Below are 21,362 nucleotides of genomic sequence, written 5' to 3'. Positions count from 1 at the left end.
AGGACAGCATTTTCAATAAATGGTGCTGGGTCAAGTGAATTCTTATATGGGAGAAAAGTAGGTCTTGACCCATACCTCACACCATACACAAAAGCTGACTTGTGGCGGATCGAAGACTTAAATGTGACAGCTAAGATAATCACACTTTTAGAAGAAAACATAGGACCTTGGGATATAAAAGATTTATCAAGACATGAAAGCACTAACCAAAAGAAAAGAGTAATAAAGTAAACCTCATTAAAATGAAGAATTTCTGTCCCTCACATCATAGGATGAAGAAAATGAAAAGGTGAGCTACAGACTGGGAGAAGATACTCATCGTGTGTATAATCAACACAGAACCCAATTCAGTAACGCAGAAAGAACTACAAGTTAATAAGGAAAAGATAAGATGCCTCAAATAATGGGCAAAAGAACTAAACAGACCCTGCTTCATAAAAAAAAAAATGACATCCAAGTAGCCAACAAATATATGAAGGGATGCCTGGCCTCACTGGCCGTCAGAGAACTGCAAATTAAACCACATATGGTAGCACTACACACCCACTGAAATGGCTAACATTTAAAAGGTGGATTAAAGATTGAGTTTTGGTGGAGGTGTGGGACAAGTGGCACTCCCTTAAGTCACTGGTGGGAGTGTCAATCAGTTTACAGCCACTCTGGAAAACTGGCTGCCAGGATCGAGTCCAGCTCAACAATACACTTGCCCTAAATTTTTCTCCTGGGTATACACTCAACAGAAATGAGTGCTGGTGTTCACCAAAGGATGCATACATAGATGTTTAACTTTGTTTGTAATAGCCCAAACTGGGAAATGACTCAGATGTTTATCAACAGTGGAATGGCTGGAGAAAAAACAAAACAAAACAAAACAAAACAAAACAAAACAAAACAAAACAAAACACAACCCTGTAGTATATTCACACTGTGGAACACCACATAGCAATGAACAAGAATGAATTACTGGCACAGGCAACAATATGGATAAATTACACGCTGTTAAGTGAAAAGAAGCAAGACATAAAATAATATGTAATATAGGATTTCATTTAGTTGAAGATGAAAACCCATGTTGCTAGAAATCAGAAGAGTGGCTGCCCTTTGAGGGGGGCAGGGAAGGCACTACTGACACTAAGGGAACACAGGCCAGCTTCTGGGATGCTGGAGATCTTCTATATATCTTTAATTTTTTTAAAGTTTATTTATGTGTGAGAGAGAGAGACAGCGCGTGATCACAAGCAGGAAAGGGGTAGAGAGAGAGGGATAGAGAGAATCTCAAGCAGGCTCTATGCTGTCAGCACGGAAGCCCAATGCGGGGCTCAAACCCATGAGCTGTGAGATCATGACCTGAGCCGAAACCAAGAGTTGGGCATTTAACCAACTGAGGGCCACCCAGGTGCCCCTATATCTTCAGATGGGTAGCAAGCACACAGGCATATACATAGGTCACAAGCTTAAGATTTGGATATATTATTTAAGGTATATATATCTCCATTACAATAATCTGGCTATACAATGGAACTGAGATCTAGAGTGTGAATGATTAATTTTACTAGGGCACTAGGTATGTACTGAGTCAAATCTTGGTGTTTACTTCTGTAAGAATACACAGAAAAATAAACTATCATTCTACACTTTCTCTACATTAGGATTGTTTTATACATATATTATGCAGAAAATGTATAAAACATTTTATTCAGGAAATATTAAACAATTTTTGTTAAATTAGAGGGATGAAAAAGCCCCAAGAGATATGGGAGTGGCTTATACCCAAAATGCTGAAAACGGAGCCAAAAGTAATGACGTAATCATTAAACAATTTTAAAGAGCCAGGATCTCCTACTGGGAGTCTTAATACAACAGATATGATTGCATTCTTGTTTCCATATACTAATTTAATTTTGAGTACTTGCAAAAAGTGATTATAAAAATCCAGCCAACAGAATATAGTAAGTAGTAGCTTCTAACGAAAAGTGCCAAGTGCATTTTTCTTTAAGTTTATTTATTTATAAGATGGGGGGCAGAGAGAGAGGGTGGGAGAGAGAATCCCAAGCAGGCTCCACACTGTCAGCACGGAGCCTGACACGGGACTCAAATTCACGAACCGTAAGATCATGACCTGATCCGAAATTGAGTCAGACGCTTAACCAACTGAGCCATCCAGTGCCCCCCAACTTCATTTTTCTCAAATATTCAAGGCTTTCATCACAAAGTCAAAAGCAAGGGAAAAGTTTTTACATGGTTGTCCCAAATTGCCTTCAGTAGAACATGAACCAGGTTTTGATTCATTTACTAATAAGCTTCAGCTTGAAAGAACTCCGTGGTCCCTTTTTCTAGTTCAATTTTCAAGTAAGAAATTAATTTTAATAAATAGTAAGAGATAAAATATTTTTTGAAAGGCATGATTTAAACGGGTCATAGGATGTAACACAACCCAAAGCAGAGGTATGAAGAAGACGACTATGATAGGAGAAGAAAGAGATTTGGCAAACAGGGAAACACTGGCACCCTTAGTGGAGAGGAGAATCTTCCAGTCTTCTGAAAGGTCAGAGAAAACAGGCCTGTCCCTGACTACTGAGGTATCTAGTATTTCTGTGTTTTCCATCTCATCCGCATGCTTTTCCCTAAGGCAGCCTTTCCTCTTTGACCCTAGAGCAAGTGCACTGACAAGGACCAACAAACAGCTTTTGCAAGATTCACTGAATTAGGTAAAAGACCATGACTGCTCAATAAGTAAACCAATATATGGGACAGAGTCAATCGTAAGGGCTCCTGAGTACCCCCTCTCACAGCCAGCCTCTGCACTAACCAGTCCCTGCTGGTTTCGTGGGTTTTCAGGGCAATTCATTTGTGTGGGTTTCCTTTAATAGCTTTCTCCATCTGCTCCACTGAAGGGGAAAGGGAAGCCCAAACGTGGGTTTTGTATTCCACTTCTGGAAGGGAAGAGTCACAACAGTTGTTCCATTAAATTGTAACTGGCCACGTTCACATTACCATTTTTCCTCCTCAGTTAAGGATACTTATGATCAAAGTTGTACCATATCCGGAAAAGCCAGGCGCTCTCTGCTTTGGTGGTTCTTCTTTCATTTTCCGGAATGCCCTGCAAACAGATAATAAAGAAATCAATCTATACACCAAGATAAAAGACACATTTATTTAGAGTCATTTCTTTGTAGACTTGGAAATATAGCCTACTTCATAGAAGATACTCTCTATCATGGGTAACATCAGAAATTTACTAGCTTGCATATTGCAGCTTTGGAATATGAAATGGAAATGTTTTTCTCAACACCTCTATTACTCAAGGCTGCCTGCTGATTTAGGAGTCTACTGTCATTTAAAAAAAATCAATGTGGAATAATTCATCCCTAAATCTGAAAGACTTACACCCACAATGTGAATTGCATCTTAAGTAGAAAACATCACATCGACATCCCTATCTTTGGGAGTTGTTATGGGTCCCAAAAGTAACTGGCATTTTCAAAGGTGCTACTATGTTCTGAGAACACTAGCAAAATAAAGTAGAAAAAACCCATGGTAGGCCTGACTGGCTAGAAGAGAAAACTAACACAGCAAGCGGGCCTCTTCTAAAATAGCTTCCAAAAACAAACTGGATCCTTATTCGTAATGTGGTACAGTCAGCAGCGGGGCAGTTAGGTGATCTGGTTCATCTCAGCTCTGACATGGACTAAGCTGGACAAGTCCCTTCCCCTCTGAGGGCCTGGATTTCTTCACGTACACGGCGTGAGGCTTAGAGAATCTCAAAAGCCCTCTGCAGCATGGATGTTCCATGGTTCCATGATTTGTGAAGAACACAGTTTAGATTCTGGGTTTTGGTCCTTTCCTGTCCTTCCTGGTCTTTAAACGAAATAAATCTTCCTCTCAGCATGTACCAAAACATACACAATGCAAGAATCTTGGAGTACAGGTGTACTTCCTTTCACACCAGTACACAGAGGTTTGCGTGCCTCTGCGTTTCCAAGGGCAGTTAATCTACAAATCTCATGACCCCTTCAGCACAGAAACACCTGGACACCGACCCCCACACACTCCATACTTACTATCATGTTCCTCTCTGCTTCCCAGTGGACACTCGAAACACTGACTAAACCATATAACCAACCAAGACATCCACAAGGTTTTGAAGGCTAGGGAAAAATGGTATTTTTTCTGTATGTCCCAGCTGGGACTCACCTACCTGGCATTCTCTCTCCATTTCTATTTGTCCTCTGTGGTGACTGAGGTGACACAGCGGGTGAAGACTTATGTGGATCATGACAAAGCATTTGTCTGGTGAGCCGTGTGATATTTTATTCTTGTTTGGACACAGGGGTGGAGGCACTGGGGAGCTACTACCTCTTAGACACCACTCCAATCAGCGCAGCATCATGGGGATTTATCCAGCCTTGTTTGTGCAAGTATTTCAAGCCCACGAAACTACACTTGTATGGTTCTGACCACAAAAGAGGCGAGTACTTATTGTGTTACATACACACTCATCATTCAACAGCTGACAAAATTAGCATCAAGGAAATGAATCTGAGAAATGTATTTTTGGGGGGAACCGCACCCTGAAGACAAATAGACCACGGCTCGTTTCAGACCAGAAAAAGAATGTATTTTAAAAGAGATGCTTTCTACCTTTAAAAATTTAATTTCTGTGATTTCCCATCTAATACCTTAGGACAGAGTCATGTATTCAGTGGTGCTCAGAGACCCTTATAAAGCAGATGGGGGGACGCCTGGGTGGCTCAGTCAGTTGAGTGTCCGACTCTTGATTTTGGTTTAGGTCATGATCTCACAGTTTCATGAGGTCAAGCCCCGCGTTGGGCTCTGCACTAACCCTGCAGAGCCTGCTTGGGATTCTCTCTCTCTCTCTCTCTCTCTCTCTCTCTCTCTCTTTCTCTCCGCCCCTCCCCTGCTCATGCTCTCTCTCAAAATAAATAAACTTAAAAAAATTATTTTTTAAAAAGCAGATAGAAAAGACCAGAAAAGGATGGTCAGTCTCAGGCTCAGGTTCAGAGGAACAAATGAGAAATGGACACCTAGGATTAAGCAAGGTTGAGGCCCAGGGCAAGGAAGTGCATTCTCCTGAACAGTCAGGGAAGACTGGTTGAAGACTGCAAAGCTTCCAGGCAGTTCTCAAGGGCAGCTGCTGGTCATCCAATTGGAAAGTTACACAGGAAGAGCAGCTGGAGTGAGGCTGACATCAGAGACAAGCCTTCATGCTCAAACCAGAGTGGAAAAAGGCTCCCTGTGCCAGAGCAGTCACTTGAAAACCCAGGAGTGCTTAAGGGACTGTTCCCCTTCGTGGCCAAAGCCCAGGCTGGCCCACAGATATGAGAGCTGTCACCCTTGATAACCACATGTTGTCTAAAATTTGGTTTTGTCTCTATCAAGCGGTGAGAAAAGCCAGGAATGATGTCAGTTAAAAGCTGGTACAAACAGGACAGGATCTAAATAATAGTGGCGTGAAGTCTAGAGTAGACCATTGTCTTTCCAAACGGCTGCACATTCGACAAAAATGCTAGAGACAACACAAACGCATATTTACCAAATGTTCTTGGTCGGAATCAACACCAACCCTAAAGGAGAAACACAAAAGGCAAATGAGATCTTGAGGCCAAGTCAAGGTCTATTCACATACGAACAGTGTCAGGCAGCTACTTTTCCTAACACGCGAGCTGCGGAATGGTTAACATTTTCTTGCTTCTCTCTGGTTGTTGATGTCGATTTTTGGCCCCTGCCACTTTCTTAGCAACAGCTTGGATCCTGAGGCAGGCAGGGTCTACTAATGATTCCCTTCCTGCAGTCCCACTGACCAGTTTCAGAAAAATAACATTCTCGGCCCCGAATGGAAGTGCACTAGAAGCAGAGTCGGGGAAAGCAGCGCCGCCCTGATTGCCGAATAGGAACCGCTGGCTAGTTCCAAACATAAGGCGGGCACAATGCAGTTCCAGGAGGGAGCTGCGTGTTTTCGGACCTCTCAGCTCTCATGGCAACATTCTGTTATGATGACTGAAGACAGGGCCCGGTTACAGTTTTTTTTCATAGGCTAATGGACAGATATTAGCCTCGGTTCTTCATAATTATCTTTTATGTGCTTAAAATTCCTGCTTTCCGTAACCCAGGGAACAGCTTCATTATGAAGCTCTCTTTGATTCCCCTCTCTCCCCTCAAGACCAGCACCCACCAACTTTGTTCATTCTTTCTCTAAACCGTTTCCCAAATCTTCTTTCCTTTCTATCCAAACTGCTCGGGCTCAGGCCTCATTCTGACTCATGAGGTCGGAGGCAGTTGGCCGAAAGGTTGTCCAGCTGCCAGGCTGTCCCCTAGAGTCAGGTGTCTAAAGCATGGAACTCACTGGGTCATTCCCTTGGCAAAAGACTCTGAGAGTGGCTTACGAGCGACAGGGCCAAGTCTAAAGCCCCTTGGGCGGCTTTGAAGACGCTACAAACTAGCGACCCCTGCCACTCTGACCTAGCTCTCCACTCTCATTTCTCCTCATTCTCCTCTACATATCCTCTATTAGCCATTCCCACCCCCTTCTCTCCCTGGCCCCTGTCCTCTCCCAAGCCTCCATGCCTTTGCTCAGGCCATCCCCTCTAACTGAAACACGTGGCCCTTCCAACAACTTTTTCTAATTCCGAACGAATCATTCTATAACCCCTGCAGGTGGAATCATTCTTTCCTCCACGCTTCTACAGCACTTTCTAGATTCCTCTATTAGGACACTTAGCACAGTAGAGTATAATTATTTACCTGTCAGTCTCCCCAAATAGACTGTGAGCTCCTTGAGGGTAAAGGCCATGTCTCAATTCATCTCTGTATCCCCAGAGTCTAGCACAGTACCTGATACACAATAGGTGCTCAAATGTTTATCGATTAAGGTCACTACTACAGACAACACAGAAAAAACAGCAGTGTGAGAAGCTGTAGCAGGAGCATCTCAGAATACAAACACACCGAAGGGAGGAAAATGATGCAAGACCTCATCTGGAAGGCAAGTGAATCATGGTCAAGTACTTGAAAACGGACAGCCATGACCAGATTCATAATTCAAAGAAAGGCTCAGTTCTTCTGCGTTAAATGGCCAGAAGCTGTTTAATACCTTCTCAGCCATATTAAACTCTGGACCCATTTGTGTACATAAAGTGACATCTAGTGGTCTTGGAGATAGCACATTTCTAACACTCAGAATGTTACTAGAAGCCAGGTCAGTGTAATAAACATTTACGGAGCATTTATTATCTGCCAGGCACTGTGCTAGGCACAGGGCATAGACACGAATGAGACACAGCCCCTTCCCTCAAGGAGCTCACAGACTAGTGGGGGCTACAGAAACAACTAGAGCGCAATCCCCCAAGGGCTCTGCAATCAAGGAGAGCTGGGCTCCAGTTTGGCCTCGGCCCCTTTCTAGCTGTGTGAACTTGGGTTATGCAGTCCAATGAACTCCAAGTTTATCACCCGGAAAATGGGGATAATATCCACCACTTAGAGTTGATGCAAGGATTAAATGAGAAAATGTATCTGAAGGTTTTAAAGGTATCTGATGCATCACTTCATCCTCACTAAACAGCAGCTCGTATAGCACTTCTGTCATCACGAGGCCGACCCAAATAAGCGTTGTCATAGAGATACCCGCGGGAAGCACACGGAAGGAAGAGTGGCTCTGTTGGAAGAGGGCAAAGGGAGGAGGCCTCTGAGCTGTGCTATTTCCTGGGGGTGAAGGAGAATTCCAGGCAGAGGAAACAGGAGGTGCAAAGGCTCAGAGACAGAGGACTGCCAAGTGTGTGCGGGAAATGACAGGGAGCCAAGTGTGACTGTCACAAACTACCTGAAAGGACACAGGGATAAGCTGGCTGGCTGGCTCCAGCTCACTGAGGACCCTTTGTCCACACAACAGCTGGAGTGATCCTTTCACACCGTAAAACAGATCATGTCACTCCCTTGCTTTAAAATCCTACACGATTTCCAACCGGATTTAAAAATCCAAACTCCTCACCATGTCCTACAAGACCAAATAGCAGGGTTTCCCAAACTACGGCCCAGAGGCCACATCTGGTATGCCTCCTGTTTGCTGGGAACTCAGCCATCGCAACTGATTTACATATTATCTATGGCTGCTTTCACGCTAGGGCTGAGTAGTGGAGACAGAGACCATATGGGCTGTAAAGCCTAGAATATTTACTATCTGGCCCTTTACAGGACATGCTTGCCAACTCCTGCCCCTGTAGGGTCTTGCCCACCTCATTTCCTACCTACCCATCAATCACTATTTCCAGCTATGTGGGTTTTTTTTCTGTTCATTATACAGGCAAAGTTTGTCCTGCCTCAGGGCCTTTGCACTTGCTTTCCCCACTGCCTGGACCACTCTTCTTCCCACTCACTGTTTAACTCTCAATGTCCTGTCATTCAGGTAGACTGAGCTCAAATGGAACCTGAGAGACCTTAGCTTACCTCTGTGTATGAAGTTCACTCTATCCCCAGTCATTATCACAGTACCGTGTTTGTCGTCACAGTATTTAATACCATCTAAATTGTTTTCTTCATTTATTCATTTACTAGCTTATTGTCTGTCTTTTCCCGCTAAAGTATAGATTCCATGAGACCAGGGACCTTTTCTATCTTATTGCTACCACTATATCCCTCCCTCCAGAGCAGGGTCTTTTAACCTTTGCATTACTGATATTTCAGCCCAGATGACTGTTTGTTGTGGGGTGCTGCTCTGTGCACTACCAGACATTAAGGGGTATCCTTAGCCTCTGCCGACGAGATGCCAGGAGCAGCCTCCTCTCTTGGGATTGTGACAATCGAAAATGTCTCTAGACATTGCCAAATGCCTTCCCTCCCCCCCACCTGAGAACTACTAAGAGTCTAAAACAGTGCCTGGCACATGGTTGGTATCCATTGGTATTAATCAAATGAAGGAATAAACGGTACATTTGAAATGTTGTGCTAGGAGCTTTACAGACATTAGCTCACTGAATCCTTACAACAACCCTGGAGGAGGCAGGTACCATCACACACACACGTTACAAATGAGGAAACAGAGGCTCACAAAGGTTAAAGAACTTGCCCAAGATCATAGAATTGGTGAATGAAGGAGCAAGAACCCAGAGTCAGATCTAAGCCTGCATGAATCTTAAACTTTAAAGACTTATCAGCATCCTCAAAATTGCACTAGAAACCTTTCAGGGGAGGGAAAAGAAACGTAAAATCCAGCCTCTGCTCACAAAGAGGTCATAAAACCCCAAAACAACAATAAAAAGAACTAATCTAAGACTGTAAGGCAATGCATATAATTAAGTGCCAAACTATGCTACGGGACAGGCAAGATGGGCCAAGGCACTTGCAGAGCTGGTGAGATTGATTCAACTCTACGAGAAGGGTGTTTTTCTTGGAGGGGGGGTAAGCATGGGTAATTTTGTGTGGATGTCAGTCAGGAAAGAGAACTGAGACTCTACTGGACAGCATTATTTTTCATAAATTATCTTATATTTAATTTTGTTCTTCTCAGTAGAATAAGGAAAAATCTTCACCTACAAGCTCTTAAGAAAGGAGTTTAATCCTTCTGAAATTTAACACCCTCATTTCTCAATGCAGCACAGTCCACGAGAAAGGTGAGACTGGAGGCTTCTCTGTCTGCTACTTCATTCTCTGTATGACCTTGAACAGCTTAGAAACTTCTAAAGCCACTATTTCCTCACTTGCAAAATGGAGGTATTGTGATAAGATAAATATGTGAAATGCACTTAGCACAATGCCCAGCACATAGCAGGTGCTCAGCAAATGCCAGGGCTTCCCTGAAGTCATGGTCAGAATTATAAGAACATTATTTTCGATTATATGCCATAATAGCACAGAAATTGGAAGAAAGGAGTTTGAATAGTAAAGAGAAATAAAGAAAAAATAACAACATTCAAAGTGTGATTTAGGGCTGGCTGGTCTTTAGAATGTTTAAGAGAAAGGCATAATAACATGAAAAGATGCTCAACATCACTCCTCATCAGGGAAATACAAATCAAAACCACACTGAGATATCACCTCACACCAGTCAGAATGGCTAAAATGAACAAATCAGGAGACTATAGATGCTGGCGAGGATGTGGAGAAACGGGAACCCTCTTGCCCTGTTGGTGGGAATGCAAACTGGTGCAGCCGCTCTGGAAAACAGTGTGGGGGTTCCTCAAAAAATTAAAAATAGACCTACCCTATGACCCAGCAATAGCACTGCTAGGAATTTACCCAAGGGATACAGGAGTGCTGAGGCATAGGGGCACCTGTACCCCAATGTTTAGAGCAGCACTTTCAACAACAGCCAAATTATGGAAAGAGCCTAAATGTCCATCAACTGACGAATGGATAAAGAAATTGTGGTTTATATACACAATGGAATACTACGTGGCAATGAGAAAGAATGAAATCTGGCCTTTTGTAGCAACATGGATGGAACTGGAGAGTGTTATGCTGAGTGAAATAAGTCAGTCAGAGAAAGACAGACACCATATGTTTTCACTCTTATGTGGATCCTGAGAAACTTAACAGAAGACCATGGGGGAGGGGAAGAAAAAAAAAAAGTTAGAGAGGGAGGGAGCCAAACCATAAGAGACTCTTAAAAACTGAGAATAGGGGCGCCTGGGTGGCTCAGTCAGTTAAGCATCCGACTTCGGCTCAGGTCATGATCTCACGGTCTGTGAGTTCGAGCCCTGTCAGGCTCTGTGCTGACAGCTCAGAGCCTGGAGCCTGTTTCAGATTCTGTGTCTCCCTCTGTCTCTGACCTTCCCCCATTCATGCTCTGTATCTGTCTCAAAAATAAATAAATGATAAAAAAAAAAATTAAAAAAAAAAGCCTGAGAATAAACAGGGTTGGTGGTGGGGGGGGGAGGGGAAAGTGGGTGATGGGCATTGAGGAGGGCACCTGTTGGGAAGAGCACTGGGTGTTGTATGGAAACCAATCTGACAATAAATTTCATATTAAAAAAATAACATGGGGGCGCCTGGGTGGTGCAGTCGGTTAAGCGTCCGACTTCAGCCAGGTCACGATCTCGCGGTCCGTGAGTTCGAGCCCCGCGTCAGGCTCTGGGCTGATGGCTCGGAGCCTGGAGCCTGTTTCCGATTCTGTGTCTCCCTCTCTCTCTGCCCCTCCCCCGTTCATGCTGTGCCTCTCTCTGTCCCAAAAATAAATAAACGTTGAAAAATAAATAAATAAATAAATAAATAACATAAAATAAAATAAAAAAGAGAAAGGCATAATAGAATGAAAAACATGGAGAAGAGATTTCATAAAATGTGAAGTGCTGTTTTCTCTAATGAACCCTACATGTTCTAGAGGCTCAGTAGAGGGTCTATGAAGTTTCAGCCAAACACAGAACTAAAATCTACAAAAGCTTTAGCAACACAGGCTGCTGTATCCATGGAAACAATGCAGAACTCTTGAGATACAGGGAGCTTTCCAACTGAATACATTAATGAGTATGCATTTAACACTTCACACTCTTGGCCTTGGGTTGTCAGGTTAGCAACAGTGGTGATCATAAAGTTGAGAAAGAAAGATAATGTCTAGGACTGATTAGGGTTGGGACAAACTGGATTGTCTCACAGGCTGCAGATAAGAAGAAACAGTTTTGATTTGATCGGGTGATATGGGTCAAAAGCCTTAAATATATGCGTAGCCTTTGATTAAGCAACTCCACTCCTAGGAATGGATCCTAAGGAAATGATCAAACAAATGCACATTGGTGTATGCGTTTATGAACGTTCACACTGTTAATGGTAATACTAATAGCAAATCCTCAAATGTTAATGCTACTAGAAAAATCTTAGAAACAATGCAAAAGTCCAAAGACAGGGATTTGTTTAAATAGCTTATGATGTATACAGCCATTAAATTATGATGTAAATGTATTTACTGACATAAATGTCCATGCTAGATTACAGTTAAAAATCACTTTACAAGAATCCCTGTAGCGCTGCCCCTTTTTTGTTAAAAAATATATATACATAATGCACAGCAAGAGATCTTGGAAGGACATCCCTCGAAGTGTGAACAACTTTCTTTTGCCCATTTCCCATTTTCTCTGTACTACGCTGTATACTTTTTTAAAGGAAAGAAATAAAACCTCATACATTCGTCAAAGCTTAGAATTTTCTCCTAATTAAAAGAAAACCCCCCCCGAATGATCATTTAACTGCAAACGAGGTCCCCAGGCGCTACCTACCTTATATGCAAGCATGACAGCATGGCAGTTGTGCCGCCGCCAAATACCCATACAGTAAAAAACACAATCAGAAGCGTGGTGCTGAACATCATCTGGCGTGCGTAAGTTGCAGTATCCCGAATGGCCAAAGCAAATGCCATTGCGCCGCGGAGGCCTAGAAGGGAACGGAAGAGGTCTTTTCCTTCGATAACTCATTACCAACGCGAGCTTCATAAATTCAGAGAAATAAAGCACATTCTGAGAACTCAGAAGCACGTGAACAACTACATGAACATACGAAGCATACACAGATAAAGAGAATTAGTAGATGATACTGACATGCCCTGACCTTTTAATAATAGTTAACATTTTATTTTTAAGTTCACATATACTAAAATCTACTCTTTTCTGGTGTACAGTCCCATGCGCTTTGATGAGGCACCAAAGTGTGTGGCCACGACCACGACTAAGACACAGAACAGTGTCGTCGCCCTCACCAACCCCCTCCCCGAATTCCTTGGGGCCACGCAGTTTTAGCCCAACCTCTCTGTCACCCTGCCAAACCCCTGCCAACCCCCGAGCTATTTCTCCATCACTACGCTTTTGTCTTTTTTGAGAATGTAACCTTTTGAGACTGGCTTCTTTCACGCTGCACGATGCCCTGAGGGTTCGTCCATGTTGTGCTTATCCACAGTTTGGTGTTTCAGTGCTGAGGAGCACTCCGTGGCCTCATGGACATCCTACAGTTTGCCTATTCATTCACCCACTGGGCTATTTCCAGATTTTGGCAATTGTGAATACAGCTGTCGTAAATACATAACAGGTTTTTGTGTGAAAATACATTAATCTTTATCTTCTCCACTACGTGTGCTGTATTTCTGAACCAGCAATTTGAAACCAGAAAAACATTCTCAGAGAAGGGAATCGGACACTATAAAAAGAATTTTCTATTGGAGGTTGCGACTTCCACGTTTCAGGGAGTCTCATCTTACTAGCACATCATTTCCATTTAAAATCAAGTTGGCATATGTGTGGTGAGTGGCTTCTTGGAGTAGGCTAAGAGAGGGAAAGTTACAACTTACCAGCAAACATCATCATGTGCTGAAAATTTGATCCAATCTTACTTCTTCTACCCAAATTAAGTAAGAGGGACAAGGGGTAAATATTAGCAGCTCTTCCCAAGAAAATAGCAACCTAAAATTAATAGGTTAAGGCAAATTTCTTTTTTACCATTAATGCTATTTAGACTACACATTCAAGATGGTGAAAGACCATCTCCAGAAGTTCGGTCTCCAATGGTGGGAGCCAGGTTTCTCACTATTGGAATCGGAGTTCACAGATCAGTCAAGAGGAGGTGGCCAGGATGATGCACGTGATAACAGATTAGAGTTGGAGACATCAGTATGAACTTATGTTTAGCTTAACAGACATACGGATGGTTACATATGTATTTATAGATATACGCACATATAGCAGCTAGCATATACATACATATTTCCTCCCTGTGTCAGCTGAGAGGGCCTAGAAGCCAGGATACCTCAATGGCACTGAATACACTACAGCCCAGATCCTGATATCTAATACCATTCCCCAATAAGAGGAGCCAGGGATCCTTGGAAAAATGGCTGATTCAAGGCTAGGGCAGAAAATATACAAGAAGAGTCTGAAGCATCTTCCCTAGGAAGTAAGGAAGTGTTCAAGGGGTGCCTGGGTGGCTCAGTCGGTTAAGCATCCGAGTCTTGATCTCAGCTCAGGGCTTGATCTCAGGGTTGTGAGTTCAAGCCCTGTGTTGGGCTCCACGCTGAGTGTGAAGCCTACTTAAAAAACAAAAAACAAAAAACAAAACTTCGGGACCCCTGGGTGGCTCAGTCGGTTAAGCATCCGACTCTTGGTTTCAGCTCAGGTCAGGATCTCATGGTTTGTGGGTTCGAGCCCTGCACTGTGCTCTATGCTGACAGTTCAGAGCTTGCTTGGGATTCTCTCTCTCTCCCTCTCTCTCTGCCCCTCTCCTGCTCATGTGCTGTCTCTCAAGCTAAATAAACTTAAAAAAATTCAAAACACATAACGATGGTGGTAAGGGGACAAAGGGACAAAATACCCACTGAAAGAGTTCCAAATGGCCAAAGCAGGAACAGTTTGGGCAACAAAATTTTAGAAAGTAGGAATGTATCATGACCCAAAGTATAAAATAAATATCGAGTCCATCCTGATATAAATGACAAGAAAACAATAAATGGAGGGGGACAGATAAATACCCCATGGAAAGAACTCCTTGAGGAGATGGACTCCATCTAAGCGGTACGATATAGAAAGGGGGAAAATGAGTAACTTTACAGTGGAGTGGCCTGACCAACACTATCTCAACCAAGTGATTAAGGCTGACGCCAACATTATTAACATGCCTGCAAGTATGTACCTTTGATACAACGCGAGGAGAATGGCACCTTACCTCTGTGACTTCCTCCCAAAGAATGCACAACCCCAGGCTAATCACGGGGAAGATGTCAGACAAATTCTGGTTGGGACACGCCCTGCAAAACATTTTACCGGTAGCCCCTCAAAACTATCAAGGATCATCAAAAACAAGTTTGCAAAACCGTCACGGTCGACCAGAACTTAACAAAGCATGACAACTAAATGAAATGTGGCATCGTGGATGGGATTTTGGACGAGGAAAAGGCCATGAGGGAAAAATTCTGAGAGCCTGAATAAAGTATGAGCTTCAGGTGATGATAATGTGTCAATATTGGTTCACGAACTGTGACAAGTGCACCATGCTAACGTGAGATGTTAATAACAGGGGAACCTGGGCATGGGGTATATGAGAGCTTTCTGTATTATGCTCACAATTTTTCTGTAAATCTAAAACTACTCTAGAGTACAAAGACCATTAAAAATAGCGATTCCGTGGGGTGCCTGGGTGGCTCAGTCAGTTAAGCATCTGACTCCTGGTTTTGGCTCAGGTCATGAGCTCATGGTTTCATGGGTTTGAGCCTGCTTGGGATTCTCTCTCTCCCTATCTGCCTCTCCCCCACTTGTGCAGCGTCTGTCTCTCTCTCTCTCTCTCTCTCTCCCTCTCTCTCTCTCAAAAATAAATAAATAAACTTAAAAAATAAAAAATAGTGATTCCTTGAAAAAAGAAAACACAAAATAGCATGTGGGCCAACATGGCAGTGACTGCTAGTTTTATCCCCAATATCTATCTTTCCCTTCCTCTCTAGGAGGAGACACTCCTCACTTCCGCCTCCAATTTTCATCTGTGTACACGGGCACCTAGATAAAGAATGTAATTCCCAGCCTCTCTTGTAGGTAAGTGTAACCCAATGGATGTTAAAGTGGAAATGATGTGTACCTATCCTGGGTCACGTCCTTAAAAAGAATCGGCAGACACAGGGCTGAGCCACCTTGGCCCCTAAGAGAAAGGGCAATTTCCCAAGGATGGTTGCAAGGAGGCTGCGTGGGTCCCTGATGACTTTGTGAGGTAGAGCGGCCACACCAGTTCAGACTTTTACATGAGAAAGAAAGAAACTTCTACCTTGCTTCAACCTGGGTTAATTGGGGTCACTGTCACATAAAACCAAACCTACATCCGAACTAATATAGCCAGCAAGAGGACAACTCTCTCCCGGTAAAAGTCAATGTTCATGGTAGGCGATTGTACCGAGGAACCGGAATTCCTAACAGACTCAGAAACCTCTGGAGAATATTCAGCCTCGTTTCTGGAGAAGTATAGTGGATCAAGCCACTTGACTGCTCAAAAAATTTTCAAAGACTGGCAGGATAGGAAGTTATACTGGTCTCATGGGAGTCTTCCAGCTAGGGTTCTTCTCTTATTTATAGGGTTTTCTCTTTTTTGCCTGAAGTTCGTTCCCAGAAAACGAAAACACTCCAGAACGGCATTTCAGTAAGACCTCACTTTCACAGACATGCTGCTTAAAGTCTTAATTTAAAAAATATTTCTGCTAATCTGTTTTTTTTTTATTTTTTTTTAATGTTTATTTATTTTTGAGACAGAGAGAGACAGAGCATGAATGGGGGAGGGGCAGAGAGAGAGGGAGACACAGAACCTGAAGCGGGCTCCAGGCTCTGAGCTGTCAGCACAGAGCCCGACGCGGGGCTCGAACTCACGGACCGTGAGATCATGACCTGAGCCGAAGTCGGACGCTTAACCGACTGAGCCACCCAGGCGCCCCTCTGCTAATCTCTTTGGCAGAAACTTCATTCTGAAGCAGTTTTTAAAACTATTTCTTTTGGAAACCACTAATTCAAACATCTCACCCTCAACCACACTCTCTGCTTCCATGTTTGTTTATCTATCCCACTCGGATGGTTCCCCCACCTCCCTGGGACCTCCCACGCACGCAAAGAGTTCTCAACTCTTCCCTCAAACAACCAGTCCAGCCCTCTCTCCTCTTTACTTCCATTCTCAGCCACATCTTTTTTTTTTTTTTTCAACATTTATTTGTTTTTGGGACAGAGAGAGACAGAGCATGAACGGGGGAGGGGCAGAGAGAGAGGGAGACACAGAATCGGAAACAGGCTCCAGGCTCCGAGCCATCAGCCCAGAGCCCGACGCGGGGCTCGAACTCACGGACCGCGAGATCGTGACCCGGCTGAAGTCGGACGCTTAACCGACTGCGCCACCCAGGCGCCCCTCAGCCACATCTTATTAACATTCTTCCCGGGGCGCCCGGGTGGCTCAGCTGGTTAAGTGTCTCGACTCTTGATTCCGGCACAGGTCATGATCTCACAGTTTGTGAGATCGAGCCCTGAGTCGGGCTACATGCTGACAGCACGGAGCCTGCTTGGGATTCTCTCTCTCCCTCTCCCCCACTCACACTCTCTTTCTCTCTCAAAATAAAAAAAAAAAATAAGCTTAATAAAAAGAAATTAAAAAATAACACTCTTCCCTATACCCTGGATTCATCTGCCCCTCTCTGGGATTTCACTGTAGTCACTGGACTAGACCCCAAGCCTGCAAGGACCCATCTCAGTCTTCTTCATGCTGCCGGCCAAGTACTCCAGGACACAGTAGTACAACAGGGCAGACTGATTCCACTGTCAGTTACCTATTCCTCAAACCCAAATGGGTCCTTAATACTGCTCAGCAATCCCACAGCATTTCTCTGGTCAATTCACTCGCTCACTCGCTCCCCCACTCTCTACAACTATTTCCAAATCTCCTCCAAACTCCTATTACCTGTGGAAGACAGCCTCCAAGATGGCTCCCAATGATCCCTGCCTCCTAGTACTCGCCCCTCTGTGTAGTCCCTGCTCACACTGTATCAGCGTCCATCTGTGTGACCAATAGGTGGAAGGGATGATGGTCACTTCCTAGATTAGGTTATAAAAGACACTTCGGCTTCCATCTTGACGCTCTCCCTCTGGGGGAAGCTATGTTGTGAGCTGCCCCATGGAGAAGTCCCTGGAGAAAAACTTAGGCCTCCAGCTAACAGCCATGTGAGTGAGCCTGGGGAGGATCCCCCACCCTCGGTCAAGTCCTGAGAGAGTGCAGTTCCAGCCCAGAGCGAGACAGTAACCTCGCAAGAGATCTTTGTGCCAGAACCCAGCTAGGCTGTTCCTGGATTCCTGACCCTCAGAAACTGTGTGAGGTAATACATATTTGTTGTTTGAAGCTGCTAAATTTTAGGCTAATTTGTTCTACAACAGAAAACTGATAGGCCACCTGCTCCTACCTCCTTCTCAGCAGGTGCTCCCACCTCCTACTCCACAGATAAAAATAGAAGCCAGCAGACAGGAATGCCATCTTACTTGTGTACGGCAGCCATCTTTACACGCCCTGTCCTCTCCTGGGACAACGGTGGAGCTGTGCCTCCTCCCTCTGGAGGCCAACCCCTCTCCACATGTGTTAGATTCCATTTTCACCTGCTTTCTCCCGAGGCTGGCACTCGCTTTCATGGACTCAGCTTTTCCATTTTGACTGCTTTTTAAAGACAGGGACAGAGACTAAGACAGAAGAAAGCAGCCTCCGTCGGCCTTTCACCCTCCTGCGACCACTGCCTTAGGGAGCAGAGCGCAAACTCTTCCCCAGGACCCACTCTTTCTCTCTCCCCTTCAATGACAGAGGACAGTTGTATTCTGGGGGACTGGCGGGATGGGCGGGGACTTCCTTCTGTCATTTTGACCTGTGTTATCTGTGCACTCAACAACAACGAAGAGGGAATGGAATACAGAATAGGAACAAGAGTCGAAATCCTTATTCGTTTTACTCAGAGGAAAATTTCATATATTTAAATGTATTCTTATCAACCACCCCTCCAGAAAACAAGCACAAGCCTCAAGTGAAAACAAGTTTTCAAAATAGAACACATAACAAAGGATACAAATGCACCTACTACAAATGTCGGGTTAAAGACATGGTTCTGGAAGGTGAACAGTGTCAGTCCCATGTAGGAGAAGATGAAATTCTCTGCCAAGAAATTGAGAAGCTCAAACAACTGAAACGAAATTTTAAAAGGTTAGTCCAGTAAGTGCATTAAGTTACGTCATTTGAAAACATGACTATCACTAAGATAATGAACCAGACCCTTCCCCTAGGTAAAGCCCACGTACATCCCCAAAATATGTGCTTCAGAGGGGAGCAAACGTAGACAGGACATTTCTGGTCCCACGGAGAAAGCCAGAAATGTCGCCTCCGCACGTCCCTCCATTGGCTTCCTTTGCCCAATCCCCATGTTCGGTCATTCTCCTCTTCCTTCTCCAAACCTTGTGAAGTGTTCTCTGGGGATGTTCCTTGCCATCCCTGCCACTGCCTTAGTCTGTCTTTCTGGCTTTCATCACCGCCCGCCCCTACTGCTGCAAAGGGCCCCTGACTGTGTCCCTGACGCCCCCATCCTGCACCCTCACCCAGGGGGTCTCTCTCAGCATGGCAGTTTGAAGACCCTTCCCTCTTTTAGGCTGGAATATCTAGTTCAAATTCTCTTCTCTTGGCATTGAACACTTCATGACAAGTCTTGTATCACCTCCTCGTGTGATTTCACTTTTGACGTGGGTCTTAGCCCTCATTTAGGGAGCAGGGGCTTACGCGTTATAGCCACATGCTCTGTCCCCTCCCCTGCTGCCTGCCCACCCCCACCACTTCACACCACTGCCTGTCAAGTGTTACTGACACGATAGGGATTCAAGATTTGCCGACTGAATGAATTCCAGGCCCTCTGTAATCCACATCCCTCGGTCCATCAGAGTTATCTACCACTGCTCTTGAACGTGAGCCCTCTGGCCCACTAAGCAGGGTAGTGGTTAAGTAACAACATGGGCCCAGGGGTCAAAATGCCTTGGCTCGAATCCTGCTTTTCCCACTAGCTGCCTGTGTAGCTCCGGGCAAGTTAACCTTTCTAAACCGGAGTTGCCTCATTCTTGAAAAATGGGAATTAAAAATGGAAATAAGTATATATTTAATTTACTTTAAATGACTTAATATACTATTATTATTAGTTACTCATTTGCTTAATTATCAAGCTAAGCTTTTTTAGTTTAATAGCTAAGACAGTTTTTATCATGCGCCTGGTACTATGCTTGTGACTTTTACAAGCATTATCTTGTTTTAATCTCACAACTCCGTGAGCTAGGTATTATGATTATCCTCATTTTAAAGATAATAAAACTGAAGCACAGAGAAGTTATGTAACTTGCCCCTGTCACACAGCCAGCAAGAACTGGAACCAGGATTTGGAACAACACAGAATCTCTGTTTTAATCCACAACACCAAGGGTTGGCAAACTTTTCCTGGGAAGGACCAAAGAGAAAGTAAATATTTGAGGCTTTGCAGGCCACACGGTCCCTGTCACAGTCACTCAATTCTGCCAATGAAGCACAAAAGCAGCCACGGACTACATGTTTAAAAAAAAAAAAAAGGGGGGTGTGGCAGTGTGCCAAGAAAACTACTAGTGGACACCGAAATCTGGATTTCATATAATTTTCATGTGTCACAAAATCTTCTTCTTCTTTCGATCTGTTTCCAACCACCGGAGAAATGTAAACATCATCCTCAGCTCACAGACCTTACAGGCAGGTCTGGTCATTGACTGCCAACCCCCGGGGCCACACTTCGCTGCTTCCATTCGCGAACGTTACCTGCTTTCTGTTTCTACCTTTGCTGGTATTATTTCCCTGTGGGTTTTTTTTCTTATGCTTATGCTTTTTCTAGGCTTTTCTGAATCCTTCCTATCTTTCTAGGTGTACCATTTCTTCTCTGATAGTTTTCCCGCCTCTTCGGGCCTCAAACCCTCTCTCCACTTCTCTGACCTCTTGTAGGACATATCATCTGAAACACAGAATCTAGAAGTTCTATTAATCTGGGATTTTTTTTTTTTACTGCTATACAAGCTTCATATCACCAATAAGACTGGAAACTCCTGCCTTGTTGTTTCTGAATTCCCCACCTCATTGTCTAGAAAAAATGCCAGATACCCCAGCTGATTTTCTTCTCTACACTTAATGAAGTGAATGAATTTATAAAAGGGATCTGTAGCCCCAGTGTATATGCTTGGGGAAGAAAAGTCTAATCTCTTGAGGAGTTAGAAAAAAGCACAGGTTCATATGCTACATTTCTGGCTCCAGAAGAAAGAAAAAAAGAATTAGGGCATTTGCTCCTGCTTTATCAGAGGAGTCCTTTCCCGGGTAATCTCACTGTGTTCTAATCATTTGGGAAAACGGAAAGCTTCGATTTCTCGATATAACCATAATCGGGCACGTTTCTATTCCAGACATTACATATTGTTCATCCACTCGTTACATACGCTTCGTAAGACTAGAAAACCCTACGTCTATTTCCTTTAGAACTCCCTTCAGGTACCCTGCACAACTGATCATTCAGTACCACGGGAAACCCAAGCACTGGTGTAGCTGACGTTCCTGGAAACACAGCGGCTGTGAAGTGCCTGAAGGGAAGTCGATCTTCTCTTCTCTGGGGCACCCGGCAGCAGACCCAGTCGGATCAGAAATGAACCTTATTTCTATCACCCGGAGGTACTTCTAGCCAGACCTGAACGAACTTCCAAAACGTTCCTCTTAGGAAAACAAGGAAAGGAAGCTAACTGATCGCTGGAGCCACGATACTAATGGCCCCTCGCTTTTCTGCTGAACTATCTCTACCCTAAGAGCTGCCACCCTTCAACCCCCATCGATTTCCAGAGTCAAAG

At 44.1% G+C, this 21,362-nt stretch overlaps 1 protein-coding gene across 3 annotated transcripts in view; it reads right to left on the bottom strand.

Annotated features, from left to right (window-relative positions):
* The window catches only part of SLC9A6 (solute carrier family 9 member A6), a 55,467-nt gene that overhangs the window by 9,624 nt on the left and 24,481 nt on the right, over positions 1 to 21,362 (bottom strand). For 2 of the 3 annotated variants that reach the window (XM_047843582.1, XM_047843581.1), the window contains 5 exons: positions 18,545 to 18,658; positions 13,283 to 13,394; positions 12,222 to 12,375; positions 5,555 to 5,585; positions 3,021 to 3,100 (listed from right to left, as the gene is read on the bottom strand). In XM_047843582.1, coding sequence (XP_047699538.1) covers positions 3,021 to 3,100; positions 5,555 to 5,585; positions 12,222 to 12,375; positions 13,283 to 13,394; positions 18,545 to 18,658 — 491 coding nt within the window. Of the gene's footprint in view, positions 1 to 3,020; positions 3,101 to 5,554; positions 5,586 to 6,762; positions 6,853 to 12,221; positions 12,376 to 13,282; positions 13,395 to 18,544; positions 18,659 to 21,362 lie in introns of all 3 variants that reach the window. The other variant, XM_047843583.1, reaches the window with a different exon arrangement.

The sequence above is a fragment of the Prionailurus viverrinus genome, chromosome X, assembly GCF_022837055.1.
Source record: "Prionailurus viverrinus isolate Anna chromosome X, UM_Priviv_1.0, whole genome shotgun sequence".
Lineage (NCBI taxonomy): Eukaryota > Metazoa > Chordata > Mammalia > Carnivora > Felidae > Prionailurus > Prionailurus viverrinus.
Note: the sequence above shows the minus strand (reverse complement) of the source record. Positions and strands in the feature narration are given on the sequence as shown.